The sequence below is a fragment of the Dipteris shenzhenensis genome, chromosome 19 (assembly GCF_047967505.1).
Source record: "Dipteris shenzhenensis isolate YYH24624 ecotype China chromosome 19, Dip_SZ_1.0, whole genome shotgun sequence".
NCBI classification, from domain to species: Eukaryota; Viridiplantae; Streptophyta; class Polypodiopsida; order Gleicheniales; family Dipteridaceae; genus Dipteris; species Dipteris shenzhenensis.
The window spans coordinates 38630767-38652525 of NC_141614.1; the positions used below are offsets into that span (position 1 = coordinate 38630767).

At 42.9% G+C, this 21759-nt stretch overlaps 1 protein-coding gene across 1 annotated transcript in view; it reads right to left on the reverse strand.

The window, feature by feature from the left end:
• Positions 1 to 305: 305 nt before the first annotated feature.
• The window catches only part of LOC147890447 (uncharacterized), a 34822-nt gene continuing 13368 nt past the window's right edge, over positions 306 to 21759 (reverse strand). Inside the window, exon 4 of the mRNA XM_087390291.1 lies at positions 306 to 360. Within this exon, the coding sequence (XP_087246417.1) occupies positions 306 to 360 (55 nt within the window). The remainder of the gene's footprint in view (positions 361 to 21759) is intronic.

Consider the following 21759-nt stretch of genomic DNA (forward strand, 5'->3'; position numbering starts at 1 on the left):
TTCTCTATATCATTTATAGACTATAACTAGGAAGTGTGCAAACTAGGGAAAATGGAACATTTCCTAGTTAGACTATGTAGGGAATTACTAATGAATTTCACTATCTAGGAAAATTTTCCTATATGGTGAAATTCTCTAATGATTCCCTGCATTGACTTGCACATAGGGAATTTTTTGATTGATTCCCTAGATAAGGTAACTAGGAAGTGTTCCATTTTCTCTAGTTTGCACTCTTACTAGTTATGTTCATTTCAAACTAGTAAATGATATAGAGAATCCTCTTTTTTTCCTATACAGAGAACGTCTCAAAGTTCCTTGTGATCTCTAACACCTTCAAAAGCTTTCCGCTCTATAACATCCCTGTTTCAACATGATGTTTCAAGACGAGTTATAGTATACATCTCATTGACTATTGCCCTCAAACTGCAAGAACTAAGAAAGCATTGATTAAAGAGATGATAGGCATAGTCATTGTCCAATAAGGCAGCAACCTCTAAAACACATTGCAAGATTTAGTACACGAGAGAACACTTTTTGCAAAACTTCTCCTCTGAACCCAAGCAAAATATCGACAATCCAGTTACGAAACAAACTTCGGTGCAAAAATCCTATTTCCTAATAATTTTACTTTTACGTAAGCTAGCATCCATAGATGAGACATTTTCTATAGAAATCGTGTCTGCCAGCACCTTCGTTTCCAAGAATTCCACTAAATACTGGAATGATGAAGTAAAAACATCCACATGCAGTAGAACGAATGCGTGGATTCACCAGGGGTTCCTGAACAAAAGCTATAACTCATTTGCGACTTGGCTCCGCTTTCTTCAGCCATCTTACAGAACATTGCTTCATTCCTGAGGATCACTACTATTAGCCTTAGATGTGGGGGCCCTTCCTGCCTTTTGGCAAAACCCCCCAGAAGAGTAGGCCATTGAATGCAAAGCGTCTACAAGCTCACATCCACTATATGGACTTTGTCCTCCCTTTCAAATGCCTCTAGAAACATTGCGCTTGCAAGTAGTGACATGCCCGCCGAAGCTTATCTAGGGACTTGCCTTTTTTTAACTGGAGGAGAGCATAGTTGTTAGTTTTAAAATTGGACTTACTCTCCATAACAACTCCTAATATCTGTCCACAATGGTGAGCAGTGCCCTCAACCTGCTCTGGAGTGTTTCAATGAAGTATGAAGGAATACTCTAATTGAAATCCCCGTCAGTCAAAGCGAGAGTACTCAACAGGATCAGAGACCCTTGCACGATCGAGCAAGCAAGATGGGGAAGAAGCAAGGGATGTGCCATGGAAGTGGGTGGAGGAGGAGGAGGAGGAAGGGAGAGACTGTGGAAAGGAAGCTAGCAGGGGAGGTGCCATGGAAGTGGGTGGAGGAGGAGGAGGAGAAAGGAGGAGACTGTGGAAATGAAGCTGGCTATGGTGAAGCCATCTCGAGAGAGTGGTGGGGGCCTACAGCATCCCGAGGCAGAGGGAGGCGCAATGAGGCGAATGGAGATTGCAGGAGGGGGGGACGAGCAGAGAAAGGTGAGGCGAAGCTTAAAGATCGAGGGAGGAGGGAGGGATAAGGAGGCAGAAGGGAAGCTCAAAGCTCGAGGAAAAAGACGACGAAGGGGAAGCCATACCCAAAGCTCAGAGACCAAGAAGAAGAGACAACGAAGGGCATGGGTAAAGAATATCATTGCAACTTGTTATAGTTCTGCCAAGTCTGCCCTTCATCATCATTGGAACACGACATTTGTTCATCATCTACTATAAACATTGGTTTCAATGATCGTGTCAGAATCGATTAAGTACAAGTGGCAGGCATCTAATGTTCTACCTATATTTGAACGTCACAAAAAAAGAAACAATCATAAAATCTTCATTGACAGAAGAAAATGCCAAGACAAATTTGCATTGGACTCTCCATGCATTGATTGCAAGTGGAAGATGCCCATCCATGAACAACGACTTTTGTACCACAATATCAGAAAGTCATAAATACTAGCCTGCCAAAGTTGCTAGCAACCAATAGGAAATCCAAAAAAATCAAGATTTTTAGCTTTGCCAAAATCGAACCATTGCTAAGGCTACCCCAGAAGGCAGGCCAAAAATCATAAAGAAATTTGAAAAACATAGGTTGCGCTAAAGTATAGCCTTGAGACCTTTGATAGCTACTAATATAGAACTGCCCAACCCAAAATAAGCAAGTTTAGTAGTGATTAGACATTAGTTTCGACTGTGTAGGTATGAATAGTGATTCACAATAAGCCATGAAATGGCTCAAGTTCTTGTAACATCTCCTCCATGCACCCACTTGTGTAATTATATGAGTATATAATGCAAACACAACTCATAGTTCTCAATCCAATCTTCCATTTTTGTCTGTTATATGATTGGTTGTTTTTCCTTTGTATCTTGTTGGTAAAGCTAGTATTTGAATAGACATTGCTCCATGTGTGACTTGGGTAATTGCATTAGTATATAATGCAAGCAGAACTCATAGTTCTCCATCCAATCTTCCATCTTCATCTCTTATACACTTGGTTGTTTTTCCTTTACATCTTGTTGGTAAAGTTAGTATTTGTAAAGACATTGCTTAGCACAAGGTATAGCTAATTGAACTTGCAGTGTTCTCAAACTAGTCCGGCCAAGGACTTGTATGGAGAAATAAGACACAACAACACTGTGTCTTTGATCATAGGATGTATTTCTATTCAAATTTTAAGGAAAAAGTGAGCTTTAAATCAATATTGAAATTTAGATCAGTAGATGTTCTGTTAGTTTTAGAAAGCATTTTATACATTTTACACATAGCACTTTGCATGTAACAATAACTACATGTTTGTGTGGAGGGGTGAAGAGTTGGTATATTTCCTCTCCAAAAATTAGAAAACTAAAAAGAGTCCCCTTCCTTGGACACACACTACTTTGCATTTAGCACATGGCCTTTGTGAAACTGAGTTTGCAATTGAATATTGAACATCAAAGTAGATGTTGTGTTAGGATAATTGGAAGGCATTTTGTACATAGCACTTTAAATTTAGCACATAACCACACATTTGTATGGAAATAGAGGTGGATCACTTCCTCTCCAAAAATTGTAAGACCAAGGAGTGTGTCATTCATTGGGCACATAGCTATTTGCATTTATCAGATAGCACTTTTGTGAAAGTGACCTTGAGGTTAAGTACTTAAATTAGAGTGGATGATATATTCTATTCAATTTACTTGGAAGCAAGTTGAGAAGTAGTGCACCCTCCCATACTAGCATTTAACTTAGGCATATTCAACTAAGAAACCTTGTACAAGAGAATTAGATGAACCTCTTTGAGGCACTACAATTATAAAGCAAGCAAGGCAATGCCTATAACTTTCCTATAACAAATGAGCTTCAAATATTGCGAGGTGTTATTTGGCCAATTGCCACAGCTCGCAAATCCTTGATTTGAAAATAAATGCTTAAATCTAGCTCTAATAAAGCCACACATTCATGTGCATAGACGATTTAACTAGCATTTGTAAACGTCTCGGCATTTGAGAGATTTATAGAATGTAAGTTGCTTTCCCACAAGTTTTGCAATATATTGAAGACTGTCATTGGTAAGATGGGTGCATTAAGTCAAGTTTAGACATTGGAGGTGGCCATACCTATGCAGAATGGTTGGTAAGACTTTCACTCTTAGTGATTATACACTCTGACTCGCTAGCTTTAAGATTGAGAAAACATTTGTACACAAGGCACCATGCTTGAACATCAAAAGGCATTAAGGGAGAAACTAGGTCTCAAGAGGGCGTCATAAGGAATATCTTAAGAAGTGGATTAAGTTAAGGCCAAGTGAACTACCATGGTAACCCATGGGTGAAGGGTCACCTAGCATTGACTCAACTGATATGGGTAAATTTATTTTGAAATCAATCAACCTTGGCCTTTGGATGGAGTGAATTATAGATAGATAAAAAGCCTAGTATGCAAAAATTAGTGGGTGGCTCAAGGGGGGACCATTGGTGGGCTGGAAGTTCACAAACATTCACAACTAGGAGAGTTATTAAAGAGGGAGACGATGCCACTAGTTGTAAACTATTGGACCTTTGGTAGATCTATGGAGGGTGGAGATCAAGGCTTTGTGATTAATGGTGCATAACTTGGAGCATTTTCAAGGATGGGATCAAAGGCCTAAATTCAAGCACCTCTTCCTCTCCCCTCCTCCCAACACCCATTTCATTAATTTTGGATTATTTTTCCTTATTTGGACTTTGCTAAAAAATCTTTCAAAAATGAGAAGTTTATGGTGGCATTGACACATATGGCGGAATGGGCACACTGCACTTGTGGGCCTAGAGCACACATGGTTGTGGGCCTTTTAGTTCGTTTGTGTTGACATGAGATTCCTGTTGCGATTGTTGATGGAGGGGAGGGGAGGGAGAAAGAGTGAAAAGGGAGGGGGCGGGGGAGAGAGAGAGAGAGAGGGAAAGGAAGGGAGAAGGGACGGGGTGGGGAAAGGGAGCCGAAGGGAAGGGAATGAAGGGGAAGGAACAAGAGGAGAGAGAAGAAGGAAGGGGGAAGGGAAGAGAAGGAAAGGGAGGGGGAAGGGAAGGGGACCGAATTGGGGGGGGGAGGCTAGGGGAAGGGGACGAAGGGGGAAGGACTAGAGGAGGGGAGGGGAGGGGAGGGAAGGGAGAAGGGGAGGAGGGGAGGGGGAGGGGACAAGGGAAGAGAGTGGAAAGTTAGGAGGGGATGGGAGGGAAGAGAGAAGGGAAGCAATGGATGGGGAGAGGAGAGGGGAAGAAAGAGGAAGGGGTAGGGGGAGAGAGAGGGGAAGGGAGAGGGGAAGAAAGAGGGAAGAGGTAGAGAGAGGGTGGGCGTGGCCATGACCATGCCCGAACACCCCGCCTCTCTCTCCCTTCTCCTTGCCCCTCCCTCTCTATCTTCTCCCCCCCCTCCCCTCCCCTCTCATGTGGCCACAAGTCGCATGAGACAGGAGGTGAGGAGAGAGTGAAAAGGGGAGATAGTGAGGGAGATATAGAGAGAGGGGGAGGGAGGGGGCGTGGCTGTCGAAGATGCACACTCCACCCTCCCCTCTTACCCTCTCACTCCCCTTTTGTAATACCCCTCCCCTTCCCTAATAGTGCCTCCTCACATGGCCATCGATGCCACTGTGCATCAAAAAAGAGTAAAAATAATAAATTCTTTTTCTTTTGAGTCCACGTGATTATTGGTTTTGGAGGAGAAGAGGAGAGAGGGTAAGAGAAAGGTGAAGCAAAGGAGAAGGGGAGAGGAGTGGGGAGGGAGAAGAGAGAGGGAGAGGGGAGGGGAGAGGTGAGAGGAAGGGGAAACGGAAAGGGGGGGGAGGGGGAGAGGGAGGTGGAGGGGAAAGAGGAGAGCCACCTTTGGGTTATGGGAGGTGTGAGAGTCAATATATAAGCCACAAAACCCTTAAAAAGTCAAAATTTCTACTCCTTTTCCTCTCCATCTTCCTTCCCTAGAATTGAAACTTCCTACTCCCCTTACCTCCTCCCTTCCCTGCCTTTGCATGTCTCCCCTCCCTTACCTTTAATCCCCTTCCCTCCCTTCCCTTCCCTCCCTCCCCTCCCCTCTCCTAGCTTTCCTTTAATCCCCTTCCCTCCCTTCCCTTCCCTCCCTCCCCTCCCCTCTCCTAGCTTTCCTTTCCTTCTCTTTCCCCTCCCTTCTAGGCTTCCCTTCGCCCCCTCCTCTCCCATAGCTTTCCTTTCCTTCTCTTCCTCTAGCCTCCTCCCCCTCCCATCCATTCCCTTTTTCCTCTGCCTTCCGACAAACCGTGGCTACCTTTTTTAATTTGTTTCTTTCAAATTATAGTCACTCTTTTTTTCCAACCCCAACCCTTCCATGAATTATATATAGGGTCAACGTTTGCTTGGGTGTTGCCAATCATAAAACTAATTTTGGGGCCACGACGCGATGCACTCCTGGGGGAATATTTGAATTTTGCACAGACCCACGTTCTCACTAGAAATTTTCTTGACGTCATGAAGGCGCATTGGTGTAATAATGAGATGCAATCTATTTTTTCAGAACACCACATAGCTTGACACATGGCATCTCTACACTACTTTGTGTAGTGCAAATCTCTGGCCTATGCCGCCTGATCACTTATCATCGTGCAGCCTTTTGGCAGATTTGCCACCTATCACTAGGCACGCACCCATGCAGATCATTAAAATTGAAGGTTGGCTTGGAGAGACCACCACGTTGGTTCTTGGCATAATGATTAAACACAATCTATCATTCTGAACACTGCCATAGCGTAGTCTCTGGCTTGACCTCCTGTCATCGTGCAGCCTTTTATTGCTTCTTTGCCTGCAGCCCATGCAAATCATAGGTTGGCTTGGAGAGACCATCGCGCTAGTTTTGGGCATAATAATGAGACACAATCTATCATTATGAGCATCACATCAGTGCAGTCTCTGGCTTGACGACCTATCATTGCCCAAAATTCAAGGTTGTCTTGGAGACACCACCGTACTGGTTCTTGGAGTTATAGCTCCATTACGTATTTTTACGTATTACAGGAGGAGGTCTATGATGACCAGCACGTTGGCAAAGAGAAGGAGATCTATGAAAGCCACCGCGCTGGTTCTTGGAGTTATATATTTGTGTATAAACGAACATGTATTCTGTTGTGCAACCAAGCAAAATGCAATTGATGATATGGCCCTTGAGGGGTCCCCTTTAGGGGCAAGACCATATCGACATGCCATTTCTCTAGTGGCATCCTGAATATTGTATAATGCACATCGATATGGCCCTTGCCCCTAGAGGGGACCCCTCTAGGGCCATATCATCAATTACATTTTTGAAAGTTTAATTGTATTTTTGTAGATGTATGAGAGATGTATCTCCATGCAACCACAATGGTGGGGTCGTTGCATTTATTTTAGTAGTATTTTGGTCATAAACCAAGGAAATTGTAGTCCTTTCCTGGTATTTTAGTCCTTGTTGCAGTAAATATAAATGAGGAAAAAGTACAATTTATCGAGTGAAAATCGAGCAAAAGAGATTGCAATGTACATCTACGTCCAATAATAGGTTTTATAAAAATTATCAACTTATATCAATCAAAAATTGAACATAGGATCTTATCCAAAAGGTTACAGGTACTGGCCATAACCATTCAAATACATATATAAAAGTTAACAATAGTGCATACTTAGATCCTCAAATTGAACAAAAAGAGATTACATAAATGCCTTAGAGACTAAAACATTACATCCAATGAACCAAAAGATCATTGAGAGCCCAAAAGATTACATCTAGCCATTGCTGAGAGTCTCCTTTGAGCAAGAGGGAATTTGTACAACTCAGTTTTCTGCCAGTCTAGCTTGTTGCATTAAAAAATTTTAGGGAGCCAAAGGAGGATATGATGGAGAGGCCGAAGACCATAAACATTGCCAGGACTCAGATTACGTACCCCCAGTAAGTCGAGAGTACTCTGCTATGAAAATGTTGAGGCCTTCATCGACATCTAGGGGAAACTCATACAGCACAACCATAAAGAGGGCCTCTGTGAGCATGTCATCTAATGTGATGACATTCAGATGTGTGGGGAATCACCTGTGGGAAGGAAGGGTCTCCACTAGTGCTAGCATTTCTACTTCAGGTGAGTGCAATGCAATCACCTTATATGGAGAAGGCATATATTATTAGGATCATAGAGCATCGAGGGGATTAGGGTAAAAAATAAGGAGGGAACAATATTATGATAGTGTAGGCTAATGGGGGAATCTTTCCCCATATAGATTTATAAATATTATCCCTGTTACCACTTGTAGGGTGAATCTATCAAATTTGAGGCTCTAAAAATTAGCCCCCCTTTATTTTAAGGCTAATTTATCAAATTTAAAGCTCTAAATATTAGCCTAACAAACTTGGGAAAGCCTCTAAATTAGCCCTTTTGTTAAAATTCGCCCCTAATTGTTTCCCTAGAGGGGAGGTGGTAGTAGGCATGCTAAAGATGAGTGGGTGAGCCAGAGGAGATGAGCAAGGGAGCAGATGTAGTGACAAGAGTTGGAGGAGGAAGCATGGAGCAAAGTAGAGTAGAGGCAAAAAAGAGCTAGAGGGGTGTGGAGCAAAGTAGCAGAGCATGTAGAGCAAAGTAGCAAAGCATGGGTAGATGAGAGCAATGTAGTAAAATGCTAAATGCCATGGATCTTATATATATTATAAAGTTCAAGCCACCACAGTGGCTGGTGGAGCCCAAGGGTCCCTCCATATAAATTGTAGGATACCACGGTGGAATCCCCTAGACGAGTTGGTAATCATGAAGAAGATGCCATGTGGTGCCACTCTGGTGGCTGGTAATTAATTGCCAGCCTGGTGGAATCGTCTAATCACTTATTACCATGCACTCTAGTTCTCTGCTGAACATGTGATCCTAGAGATTGGTAATTTTTACTGCACTCGTAGTAATCATGCATGCTAAAGTGTGGTGGTGGGGCTGAGCAGTGGCACAGTGGAATCGTAGCCACAATAGATGTGGCTGATGAGATAGCCACCACCATTAGGCACTAATTACCACAAAAGTAAATCATGAGTTCCTTTGGGCATATAAGTCGGCAGAGTCAAGCAAGCAATGTGTATTCTGAGTGAGTGAAGAGGTCTACCAGTGTGCAGTAGACTGGTGTCTAGAGCTTGGAGATGCTTCCAATAGAGAGGTTGATAAGATAGTTGGGAGTCTGGAATTTCCTTGAAAAACAAAATGTCGTCCTGTTTTGAAATAATAAAAATCTTGCAGACATTTCTTGAACTTGTGGATATTCTCATGGTGCTCGTAATACCTGATTTTGTATTGACCTGGTTCCATGTTCGTACTTAAATTTTTCAAGTAGCTCGGTGGTTGAAATTTGACGGTTAACTATAACCAGTGTAAAGGGCACTGGCAATATGCAACAAATTTTAGGATAGCACGACAGTAGTGTAGGGATACCATGGTAGTAGTGCAGGATAAGTTATCGCCAGCATTGGTTGCACTAGGATATGAACAAACAATGGGGTGGTTTGCTTCTGTTATAACAAGATGAATGGATTTGTAGGTTGTGTGGATTTGCTATGGGAAACCAACACGGTGGTTGTTGGGATATACTAAAAACAAGCATGGGTTTTACCATTTGGGATTTACAAAAATAATTCAATAAAACCAGCACAGTGGTTGTTTGGGATATACTAAAAAGAAGCATAGTCTCAATACAAATTCCATTTTGTAGGACAAGTGGACATATTGTTTTCTTGCAATGAGATTACATACATTTTCTTAGTACTTTCTCATTTGTCCTCGTCCACCACTCCAAGACACCCCAAGATGTGCTCATGCATGTTTAAATCCAATTTCGAGACACTCCTGCCCTTATTTCATTGTGGCACAGGTTTTGCATCTGGAACTTAATGGCTATTACTAGATGAGAGTAGACACATGTTTGTGGACTCTTATGTAGCAGTTCGTAATTGCGGCCTCCCTTGGATGTTTTTCTGTACCATAAAGCTCCAACTACTACATCCCATTTCTCATAGGTTGTTCCCCAATTATCATTAAATGTTTCCTCAACCTTGTACTTAGGTTTTGTGCACTGCAACAAAAAGTATGGGTCATCTTCCTTGTTCTCCCTAGAATCTATGACAACTGCAAAGTTATCTGCCTCTTCCAAATAGTCAGTGAGGTCATCGAAACTCTCCCCAAATTGTGGTGAGTCGTTTGTCTCTCCATTGTTTGTCAATCCATCTAAACATAGAGGGACAACTTGAACTCACTCCCATGTCTTCATAGTTGCAATGTTCTCACAATCATCATGATCCCCTATGATACACGCACTGCAGAAACAAGAAAGTTTTCTTGTTTTAATCAGTTGGTTGTTTGAAAAGCCCCATATGCTATGCAACCACGAACTCCTCTAATTATCTCATAATCATGCCGGCTTCTCCTTTGCACTTCATCCACTTTCACTTCATGGAACATTTTGCATACTACAGTATTCTTAAGGGCTTTGTTTATTGTATGTTGAATTCGTGTGTGGAGAGGTTGGGTGTAAGGCATGTTACAGCAGCATGGGCATCATGGAGTTTTTCTTGAGGGCATACTAATTGGTGTTTAAAAAGAGCTTGCTTAATAATAGCACCACATCTATCATGTTCACCCTTGCCATGGCTAGACCCAAAGAAATTCTGCATCATGTCTAGACCATGGTTGGGGATTTGAACCTTGAGATGAAGTAGAATCCACGTGTTGATTTAAATTGAGAGGCAGCACCATCTAACCACACCCAATGTTGTTTTATATTTTTTGCATGGGGATTCTCCTTTTTTAGCCATTCCCAATGAAGAAGAAAAGCATGCTGCACAAATAGGGTGTCATGTTCCTATCATATGAAATGTAGAAATGGTAAGTGCATTGAACTGACTTGGAATCCTTTGAGTCAACAAGCAGATTGGCATCAGGCGTGGAAGAATTCAAAAAATGACTATACATGACATGCACAAAAATTATTATTTGCTTGTTGTATCAGTGAGCACTTTGTATCTCATCTTGTTCTTGAAAATAATAATTTTTTGTAAAATCCATGACAAATACAATATTGTCACAGGGAAAATTGGCAAGGCATGTCCTGAATTGCTTATCCTGCCAGCTTGCCATGAAATTTTATTTTGGGATGGATTGAACCACATGACCTACAAGCTCCCTTGGCTGGGTGCTCTTTCATGACATTAGCCATCTCTTTTTATCAGATCCTTCAACATTGACATTTTCAAATCTCCTCCATTTTAGAGTAACATGGTTCTCTTCCCTCATTTCATTTGGACATACATTAATGTCTTCTTCTTCAGCTTCAAATTGCAATGCTTGCATGTGCCACAAATGCATTCAATCATGTGGTGCCACTCACGGTCTCCCTTTTGACAAACAATTGGATCCCACAGAGACCTTAGTCTACAAAACCTGCCCTCCCTTGCAACACATGATGAGGATCTAGGTGACCTATAGACTACGCATTCATTGGGGAGGCAATCCCCATGGAGCAATGCTTCAACACAACCAGATTTCAGGTCATTCATAGCTTGCCAAGTCAAGTCAAAGTTTATGTGGGGTTTGCAACAACAAACATTCCCATCTTTGAGTTTCCTGACATACCAGTGCTTACAATGCTCAAAGCTCCTCTGCCCAATTGAAATGTTTGGATTCTGATCCTCAAACTTGAGATACAACTCCGTCTACTAACCCAACATGTGGGAACAACAGAACAATGAGCCCCCTTTTTGCTACTACTAAAAGAATACAAAACGTAGTCTAATTAAAGTATATAATGAAGCAAAATAATTTTCAACCACACCGCTGGTTTAGGACAGTCACATTTTCAATCACTAGGTTGGTCTAGGACACATTTAGGATAGTCAACCACCGGGCTCGTTTAGGACACACTTAGGACAGTCATAATTTCAACCACCAAGATGGTTTAGGACACTGTCACAGTTTCAACCACCAGGATGGTTTAGCTTGATGGTCTCGACTTCACATATTAGACAATAATAAGTATATTGCTTTCCATTTCTAAATTTCACCATTAGAAGATAACAATTTTATTGCTTTTCATTTCTGAATTCCACAATTTAACAATGGTATATGACCCGAACAGCAAGAAATTAAATTTAACAAATTTAAGTACTAAGAAACATAATAATTTTAACCACTATGCTAGTCAATAACTAATGTATGTTCAACCACGCTGGTTCAGGACATTCACATAACTGGTGATTGAGCTGAAGTAGCCACGGTTGCATGATGTTCCAACCACCAGGCTGGTTTAGTAAAATAACAATATATTGTGAAATGTATTGCTGTTAGTTTCTGCTCAACCATGCCATCGGGCTGGGCAACAACTAATGTCTGTTCAAGCATGCTGGTTCAGGAGAATCACATAATTGGCAATTGAGCTGAACCAGCCTACAGATGGATGATGTTCCAACCAGCAGGCTGGTTAGGAGAATCACATTTAGAAAATAACAATATATTGCTTTTTATCACAACAATACAAAGCCATTAGGGGAGAATTGGGGTCTCCAAAGGGCCCCCAATTAGTGTTTCCTAATTTCAAGGGATTAGTGAGGTATTTGAGGTATACCAATGGGAGTGCTCCTTTTTGTGGGGCAATGCCATGTTGAGGTGGAGGGTGGGCAGACTTGCAAATAGCCCCTATTGGCTACTCCTCTTACACTGGGGACCACCACTCAAACCATTCCCCCCCCCCCTCAACCCATGCTTAACCCTTCTCCCATATGCACCTCCCCCAAACAAACCTACAAGTCATTCAAGAGGTGGTGGGCCCTTCTGGGCAAATTTCCCCCCCTCTCATCTTGTTACAGGCCTGCCCCCTCCTCTTCTCTGGTCCAGCTCCATTCTCCCTCCATTTTTCAAATGTGGGAACTCATTTGGCATCTTCTCTAGTACCCCCTCTTGCTCTGGTCCACTATGTTTCTCTCTCTCTGGCACCTCCTATAGTAGCTACTCATTCTCTCTCAATTCCTAGCTACAAAAACTCCTTCAGCAGCAGCTGCTCATCCCCCTCTGCTCTTTCTCCCTCCATTCCTAGCTATAGTACCTCCAATAGTGGCTGCTCATCCCCCTCTGCTCTTTCTCACTCCATTCCTAGCTACAACACCTCCTAGAGTAGCTGCTCATCCCCCTCTGCTCTTTCTCCCTCCATTCCTAGCTATAGCATCTCTTGGAGCTTCTCTCAACCTTCAGTTGCACCCTCTATACCTTCTCCCTCTCTCTCCCTCTATCGGAGCTACTCTCTCCCTCCAAGCTGCACTTTCTAGTCCACTATTGCTATTGTGACCTCTGTACAAGCATGGTGAGGAGACCATACATGTACTCTGTGTCCCACAAGAGCAAAAATGTAGTGGGTGAATGGGTGCCTTGCACCTACAGCTTGAATGATTGGATAGTCATGAGAGGATCTGCCAAGGGTCCACATAAGCTTCCCAAGAGCAAAAGAGGTGATCTTTTGCATGAATGGAAGGGCCGCATCATGAAGTTCAAGCTTGGGAAGAAAGGATGGCTTGCAAAGGTGCAACACATCTACATGGTGAAGGACATGCACCTTCCTCCATCAAGCAATCAATCGACAATACCATCACATTGTAAATCTGCATTTTGTGTAAGATTTTGAAGTGTAATGAGTCAGTTTGAAATTGTATTTTGAAATAGAACCAGTGTAATGAGTTAGTTTGAAATTGTATTTTGAAATAGCACTTATGCATAGCACATGTATTTCCTTCAGACTTTGAGGAATGGGAACCAGTCAAATGCTTCTTAGGTAAGTTTACTGCCATTCATGAGGATTTAGGAAGGCAAATGCATGCTGGAGAGAAGTCCTCTGCTTTGAAATAGAGAAATATCTATTGGTATAATGCCAAGTGCATTACTCCAAGGATGGCATCAGGCCATGGCCATCTTCAATGCATTGCAACACCACAACTTGAAGACATGGATTGCAGCATGGTGGACATAAGAACAGTGCAATCATACAAGGAAAGGATTGCACATTAGGGGAGAATTGGGGTCTCAAAAGGGCCTCCAATTAGTGTTTCCTAATTTCAAGGGATTAGAGAGTGATTTGAGGTTACCAATGAGAGTACTAGAAGGTGTGGGGCAATCGTATGTTGAGGTGGAGGGTGCGCAGGCCTGCAGAGAGACCCTATTGGTTGCTCCCCTTACACTAGGGACCACCCAAACCATCCCCCCCTCTTAACCCATGTTTGACCCTCCTACCAAGTGCACCTCCCCCACATGAGCCCAAAACTGCCTTCAATGGGATGGTAGGGCCCTTGTGGTGAATTTTTCTTCTCCCCTCCCTCTTTCTAGGACCTCTGCCCCCCACTGTTCTGGTCCAGCTTGCCAAATCACTCAGATTTGAACCAAATCCCACGCATTTTCCCTCTTCCCCCTCTTTCTTTGCTCCCTCCTGCTCTAGCCTGCTTGTTGTAGCTCCTCTCTCTCTCTCTCTCCCCTCTCCCTCTCTTGTGCCTCTGTTGGAGCTGCTCTGTCCCTCTTCTTCTCCCTCTCCTGTGCCTCTATTGCTATTGCTCTATCCCTCTCGTTCTCCCTCTCCTGTGCCTCTTTTGCTACTGCTCTGTCCCTCTCCTCCCTCTCCTATGCCTCTGTTGCTGCTACTCTATCCCTCTCCTTCTCCCTCTTTTGTGCCTCTGTTGGAGCTGCATTGCCTTCTATAGGAGTCCTATTCTTGTTGTTGCAACCTCTTAAGCATGGTGAGGAGAAAGGCTACAAGACCACGCAATGCTATGACCTCGTGTCTTCCACAACACCAGAAATGCATTGGATGAGTGGATCCCTTGCACCTATAGCTTAAATGAGTGGACCTTGAGGAGTGGGAACCAGTTGAATCATTCATAGGCAAGTTCACTGCAATTCGTGAGGATTTAGGTAAGCAAATGCATGCCAGGGGAAGTTGGCCTCCTTGCGAATGAAGAATGTGTATTGGTATAATGCAACATACATCACTCCAACGACATCATCAAGCTATGGTTGTTTGCAAACCATTGCACCACAACAACTTCAAGACATGGATTGCAGCAATGTGGACTCGAGGACATTGCAATCATACAAGGACAAGATTGTAAAGGATGTGGGCATGGCCATGAATTTTACATTTGGATCCAAATGGGCAAGGTTTTCTTGGTTTATGCCTCTGCACATTTTTGCTTCTTTATTTCAGAATATGCATATGCATAGAACAAAAACTATGTGGTCCTACAAGCGTGTAGATGAAAATGCTCTTGAAGATTTAGTTGGGATGAATTGGGGAACCAGGTCAGGTGACCAAAAGGGTGATGTGTTTCAATGTCACACATGTAAAGACAATGTGGTTATTAGATACCATTTGTCATGCCAAATCAACATTGTATTTAGCTTTTCAGTACAAGCGCTAGAAGAAAACAAATGGCCGGTGGCTTTCCCTAGACTCTAATGATGAAGACAATACAGGGGTAAGTTTTTCTATTGATGTTGAAGAGGGAGATGTCAAGAATGTGAATGTCACATCGCAATGGACTCTAAGGGATGTGCAAGAACACATATTGGTCATGGAGGACGACATGTCAGAGTCCTTCTACTTTACCTTAAATGGTGGTAAGATCAGCTGCCATGTGAAGAAGTGCATGCATAGTGCCAATTTCATTCCTCCTGCAACTTTGAAGATTGCTAACAATGTGTTTGACTAGTGCATCATTTAATTTTTTATTTGTCAAATCCTAGTTATTGCTTCAAAAGATGATGGACAATTAAATTAAAATGTTATTTCTTTTAATGTTTTCTCCTTTCAGTTCATGGTGGTGAATGTTTTTCAAAAAATTTGGGGATTTTATGATTAATTTTAATTTTTAGGGTTTTGATATATATTAAGGGGTAAGATCCCTTTTTACATCACATTCTCACTTTCACATTTAGAGAGCCATAGAAACTCATGAACTGCATTTGCAGATGTGAGGAAGAGCTATTTTTAGTGTTTGATAGGACTTTAGATGTCCTAGGCACATATATGCGAGCCAAGGATGACTTCTCAGATCTCATCCTTTACATGCAAAAGCTTCCACCTCCAACAGAGGTTAGGAGAAAGTGTCCACCTCCCAAATGGAACATCACATAGCACCTCATCCATCAACATTGCAAATGAGGAAGGGATAGAAGCCAATGACATTGTAGTGGTAAGTTCAAAAAATATTTTTTATTTTGATGTTCTTTCAGTATAATTTGTTTTGTCAGTCTTCTAATGTTTGTTGAATTGTTGCAGGATGCGTTCAAGCTTGATGAATTTTCATCTTGATGGGGTAATGTTTGCAGTACATTTCAACGAGATCATTCTTTGGCCCATTACCTTGGCAAAGTCGCAGAGCATATCGTGGTCTTTCACGGCAAATTTTCTCCTTGAGGTCCTTCGGAGCTACTGAAGTGCAAGGCATTATCACGCACTATCGGATACTCCAACATTACTCAGAATGCCGACAAATTAGTCATTTTGGTACACTGCCTGGCTACTATCAATGCCTTTGGATCAAACATTCATGGCAGGGCATTGACGGCAACGGCTATGTCTTTGGCAGTAGGAGAGGAGGATGTTAGTGTTGTTGTAGCTAGATTTATATCTAGGAATCCACTAGGGGATTCAAAGACCCCTATTCTTGATGTACTCGAACTAGCCAAGAAGAAAGATAGCCTATGAGGCCTTTTGTATATATAAACATATATTTAAATGGATATTTCAATGGATATATGACTACATGCCCTTATTTGTTTTAAGTTATCATTGCTTGTCATGAATTCCATTGTATTTTGTTGAAGTCAATGATATATTTTCTCCATCATTTTAATTGTGTTAATTTAATAAATTTCTAGCCAATTTAGTATCATTTTCACCAATTCTGGGTATCAAGAGTTCATTTCTGTCATATCCTGAAGGAATTTCACCATCGTGCAGAAGGAAAAAGTGTCTGGCACATTGCCAGGAACCCAAAAAGCGGTTTTGGGCTTTTGGGGGTCCTGGCGATGTGCCAGACACTTTTCCCTTCTGCGTGACGGTGAAATTCCTTTAGGATTTGACAGAATTCAAAACTTACCTTAAAATGATCATTTATTGCAAGCATTGAAATGGAAAATATACAACAATGTGATAGTCTAGAGAATGTTGATATATTTTATTTAAAAAAATCAACCCTTGGGCCTTAGATACAAGATAGTGCCTTCAAGGGCAGGGGGTGGTCTAAGTCCTAAGAGTGGGCTACAAGAGAATCTAGGCCTTCAAACTTGGGTCACTCTGTAGCCGCTTTGCTAGAGCCATGTCCTTGTCCATGACTATGACGTGCTTTGCATAGATGGCACACAAGTTGGCGTCCTCGAACAGATGCCATGGTCACTTGCTCTATAGCCTCCTAGAGTGCCCCCATAGCTCCTGTGCTGAAGTGCATGTCATCCTTGTATCCCTGTGCGATCTGCCATACCACATGTTGGAAGTGAGCACGTGGGATCAAGTTGTCGGTGGTCTTCTGCATATGCCTAATCTCCCTTAGGGCTCGTGCTCCTGCTTTTTCTCAGTACAGCTTCCTAACTCTTGGTGGGGGCCTTACAGGTACCCAAACACCTTCCCACAGCCTCCTGTCTGCCTTGAACTTCTTACGCTGCTCCTATTTGCATTGGTCCTCCTCTGAGTCCTCCTCTCGCTGACGTCTGGAGCTTTGGCCTTCTTTGGGATGGGGCTTCCTTGGAGTCTGCTTTACCCTCCTCATGGGCATAGGGGTCATCTCTGCCATGGGCTATATCTCTGAGAGAGGGAAGATGGTGCTCTTCCTGGTAGTTTGTTGACCCTCAGGAAGCGGGGAAGGCTAAGGGGAAGGTTGAGGGGAAGGCTGAGGCTGAGGCTGAGGCTGAGGCTAAGGGGAAGGCTGAGGGTCATGCTGAGGCTGAGGTTGAGGGGAAGGCTCATGCTCTTAGGGCTGCGGAGTGGGCTCACAGGACTTGGGAGGAGAAGAAGGCTCAGGAGACTAGGGAGTGGGCTCATGGGACTTGGGGGAGTTGGGGGAGGGCTCACGAGAGTTGGGGGAAGCGCCACTAGACAAAGATAGGTTCATGTGTGCGGATGCCATGGAGGTGGTGGAGCTAGAGGAGGAAGGGTGGAGGCAGCGTCCAGTGGGTCTAGTAGTGTTCTTCACTCTTGCCATTGAATAATGAGTTAGGATTTTTTTTTAAATTTTTATAAGGGCCCATCATGTTTTGACATCCCTTTTAATTACATTTAGGGTTTCATCGTGCCCCCTGCCCCCGCCCTAACCCCTCCAACCCCCCCCACCCTCGTTGCCCTCCCCCCCCTTGCCCTCCCCTACTTGCCCCACCCACACCCATCGCCCCCCCCATCCCCCCCTCCCCCCACCCTTGCTACCACTCTACCCCTCCCCTTGCCCCGCCCCACACCCCTCCTTGTCTCCCCCTTCCTTCACCATGTCCCCACTTTCCCCAATGTCATGTGAGTACAAAAATTGTGGTCAAAATAAGCAAGATATTAAAGAGTCAGTACATAAATTGTGGTCAAAATAAGCAATATATTTATTGCATATTTGTATACAATTACACCATAGCTTCTGTTGGTGGTTGGACCCATCTGCTCCCTTCTCTCACTCTAGCTTGCAACCAATGCGTGCGACTCCTTGACTCCCTATGGATGCTTTCCAAGCACTATGCCTTCTATTCTTTGATAAAATTTGAACTGCGTTTGCAAGTTCCAATGCCTTTTCCTTTTTAGACTTCAAAGTCCTTCCTAGTAAACATCTAAAAAACCAGTCGAACATCTCATGCAATGCATTGCTGCGAGTGACACCACCTCCATGCCTTCAATTCATGAAGTAGGTTGCCTTGTATCTATAGTGTGACTTCTCCATGCCTTGTGTATTCCAAATTGACAAAGGACCCCAATTTTGTACAAACCATGGTCTGTGTGCATAGAGAATATGCTACAAATAGGATGAGAATCAAATTAGCAACAAAAACTATTTATAAAGCAAGTGCTAAATATTACGATGGTGCCAAGATTACCATGTAATGTGTAATGTGCGACTCCCCCCATGCTTTCACCATTAATTGCATAAACTCTTTCATAGCCATCCTGAACCTTTCATAATACATCTTGATATGAAGGATTTGGGACTTGCAAGTCATATTCTTGGTATGCGCATCACGCATGATCGGAGTAGGAAACTCCTTTGGCTTTCACAAAAAGAGTATGTTACAAAAGTATTGCAGCGTTTCAATATGGAGGGGGGGAAGGCAGTGAGTACATTGCCTCCATATGTGAAACTAAGTCATACAGATAGTCCCAAATCAGATGAGGAAAGGGCCATGATGGCCAAGGCTCCTTATGCATCAACGGTTGGGAGTCTTATGTATGCTATGATAGCTACTAGACCAAACATTGCATTTGCAGTGGGAGTTGTTAGCCGGTATATGGCTAATCCAGGAAAGAGGCATTGGGAGGCACTTAAGTGCATCATGAGGTACAGGAAGGGTACCAAGGAGATGTGCATCTACTTTGGTAAAGGAGACATGCGTGTACTTGGGTACATAGATTCAGACTATGCAGGGCATGTGGATAGTAGGAGATCTACTTCTGGTTATGTGTTCACCTTTGCAGGTGGTGCAGTGTCGTGGATGTCTCGTGCACAGAAGTGCGTTGCTTTGTCTACCACAGAGGTTGCAGCCACAGAAGGTTGCAAGGAGGCTATATGGCTTGATCAGCTAGTGGGAGATTTGGGGATTCATACAGGTGTACCAACATTGCATAGTGATTCCATGAGTGCTATTCAGCTAGCACGGAATCCGGTCTTTCATGCAAAGACCAGACACATTGAGGTCAGGTACCATTTCATCAGGGAGGTACTTGAGGAAAAGCGCATAGAGATTGTCATACAGATGATAACCCTGCAGATATGCTGACGAAGAGTCTACCTAGTCAGCGGTTTGAGTATTGTCGTGTATTGATGGGCATTGGATAGCATGCTCACTGGTTGTTCCCCCTTAAAGTCACATTGTCCTTTAAATGGGAGGTTGTGGGGGTTAAAGGTCACTGTGCCTTTACCTCGGTTATGTACAATACTCAAACACATATATAAATGAATGAAAAAGAAGATTAGGGTGGTTCTGCACCCACCAAAACTTGTGTGGCTCTCTATTTCTCTCTCTCCCTCTTCCGTTCTTGCTTCCGTTGAGAGCACTCTCAGCTTCCAAAATCCACAGTCTTCGTTCGCAAGGAAAGAAGCATCTTGACCTTTGAGTAGAAGGATCCTTGTATCCTTTAGATCCTGCCAACCAAAAGAGCCCTCCTTTCCATACAATGCATGAGCTAGTTAGGTTTGTTGGAAATGGACATGCGGGGTTGCTTGGTTATCGGTTGAACAATGCTCAGTCAATGGCTATGCAAGCAAGCGAGATGCGCAGAGCCCAAGTAGAGATGCTAGCACATTTAGGAAATAGCACCATTGTTGCAATGCATAAGTCTATGCAGGATCTTCAAAGGGAGAGCCAGGATCTTTATGATAAAGCCAAAGCATTGGACTTGGAGTGAAATGCATTGGACTTGGAGCGACATAAATTAGAAGAGTCACTCTGTAATTAAGTCCAAAAAAGGCTTAGAAAGATCTATATACAATCAAGTACGATGAGCCGTAGAGAAGGAATGAGAGAAGGTAGAAGAACGAGTGCAAAAGATGAAAGAAACACCTTTGGGATTGAAGGAGAGGAAAAGAAGGTACTTACATAACATGGATGCATTGGCACCCACTGGTGGTGCTAGAAAGAGGAGAGTTCGGGCTACAAGGTTGGTTATCAAATGTTCCAATGAGATTACACTCTTTTGTGCTACACTGTTTGTGACTAAGTTTTTATTGTGTTCTTCTTTGGGAACTTCATGGAAGATGTGATGGGAAGAACGGACGGGGATGATATTAACTATTCATATGCTCTAGGTAGTTTATTGAAGTCAAGCGATGTCATTGGGATACTAAGGGACCCAAGACACAAGTGCCTACATGTGCAAGTTGCTGAGGAGGTGATGAAGGAATTCAAGGATATTGTGGATGCAAAGGAGATGCTTGCAGCTTGTGATCTACTACTAGTGTAAGTCATGAATCTTACACATCTATTTTCAAAATTTTCAAGTCTACTATTTTGGTAAAGTATAAGAAGTCTACAGTGCCCCTACCCACACCTTGGTCTGTGAGACGTGCACAATGAGAAACAAACCAATGTGCAAGAGAAATGCTTGGAGGATACCATTGCGTAAGGGGCACAATGACTTGGAAGAGTAAAAAGAACTCTGGCTTGCAAACCTTTGAGATGAATGCTTTCAACAATGTCTACTTAGATGTTGAGAAACTACAACAAGCAATGGTCAAATTCTATGGCATGAGAGAAGATGGTAAGAGGAAATCCATTATAGCATTGCACTTTACTTACTGCATTTCCTATAACATATTTATCCTAATGATTTTTCTCTTTTGTTGTACAGATTGCAATGGAAAGCTCATATTTTTCATCAAAATGGATGAAGCTCAATTGGTGAAAGAACACAAGTTAGAGAGAGTCAGCATCTGCATTATGAATAAAGCCTTAGCCTTTGTTCAAGGGGATGAAGAAGTAGAGCAAGATTTCTCAGTGCAATCAGAGAAAGATATATGGTGGCTTGCAACATTTGAGACTCCAAAAGTGTGCCATGAGACATTGAAGTGGGTTCTAGATAGAACACGAATCCCATCGACCATCCGAAGAAAAGAGGAAGGGCAAACATTGACAGTCGATGGCCATGGAACCTTTCAAGTTGAATGGCATCTTGCTAGTGATTTGAAAACCCTCAAGTGCTTGCATGGTTGTGATACAGGGGCAAATGCAATGAACACATGCCTTTATTGCATGTGTTCGCAATGCAAGCAAAAGGCTAGCTTATAATGGGAGAATGGCATTCTATCTTGTAGCCAAATGCAAGCTCCGAATTGCGACAAGAAGGATTCAAAGTGGGATCCCATCTTGCCCATCCCACTTGAAAGAGTACACATATGTACTTTACATGCAGAACTACGCATATTTGATAAGTTGTTGTATTTGCATCTTGTTTATGCTTGGAATTTCATTCTGCAAGAAGTATCCACACGGTGCATTGCAAAAGCTGAGAAGTTGTCAGAGATGGGATTCC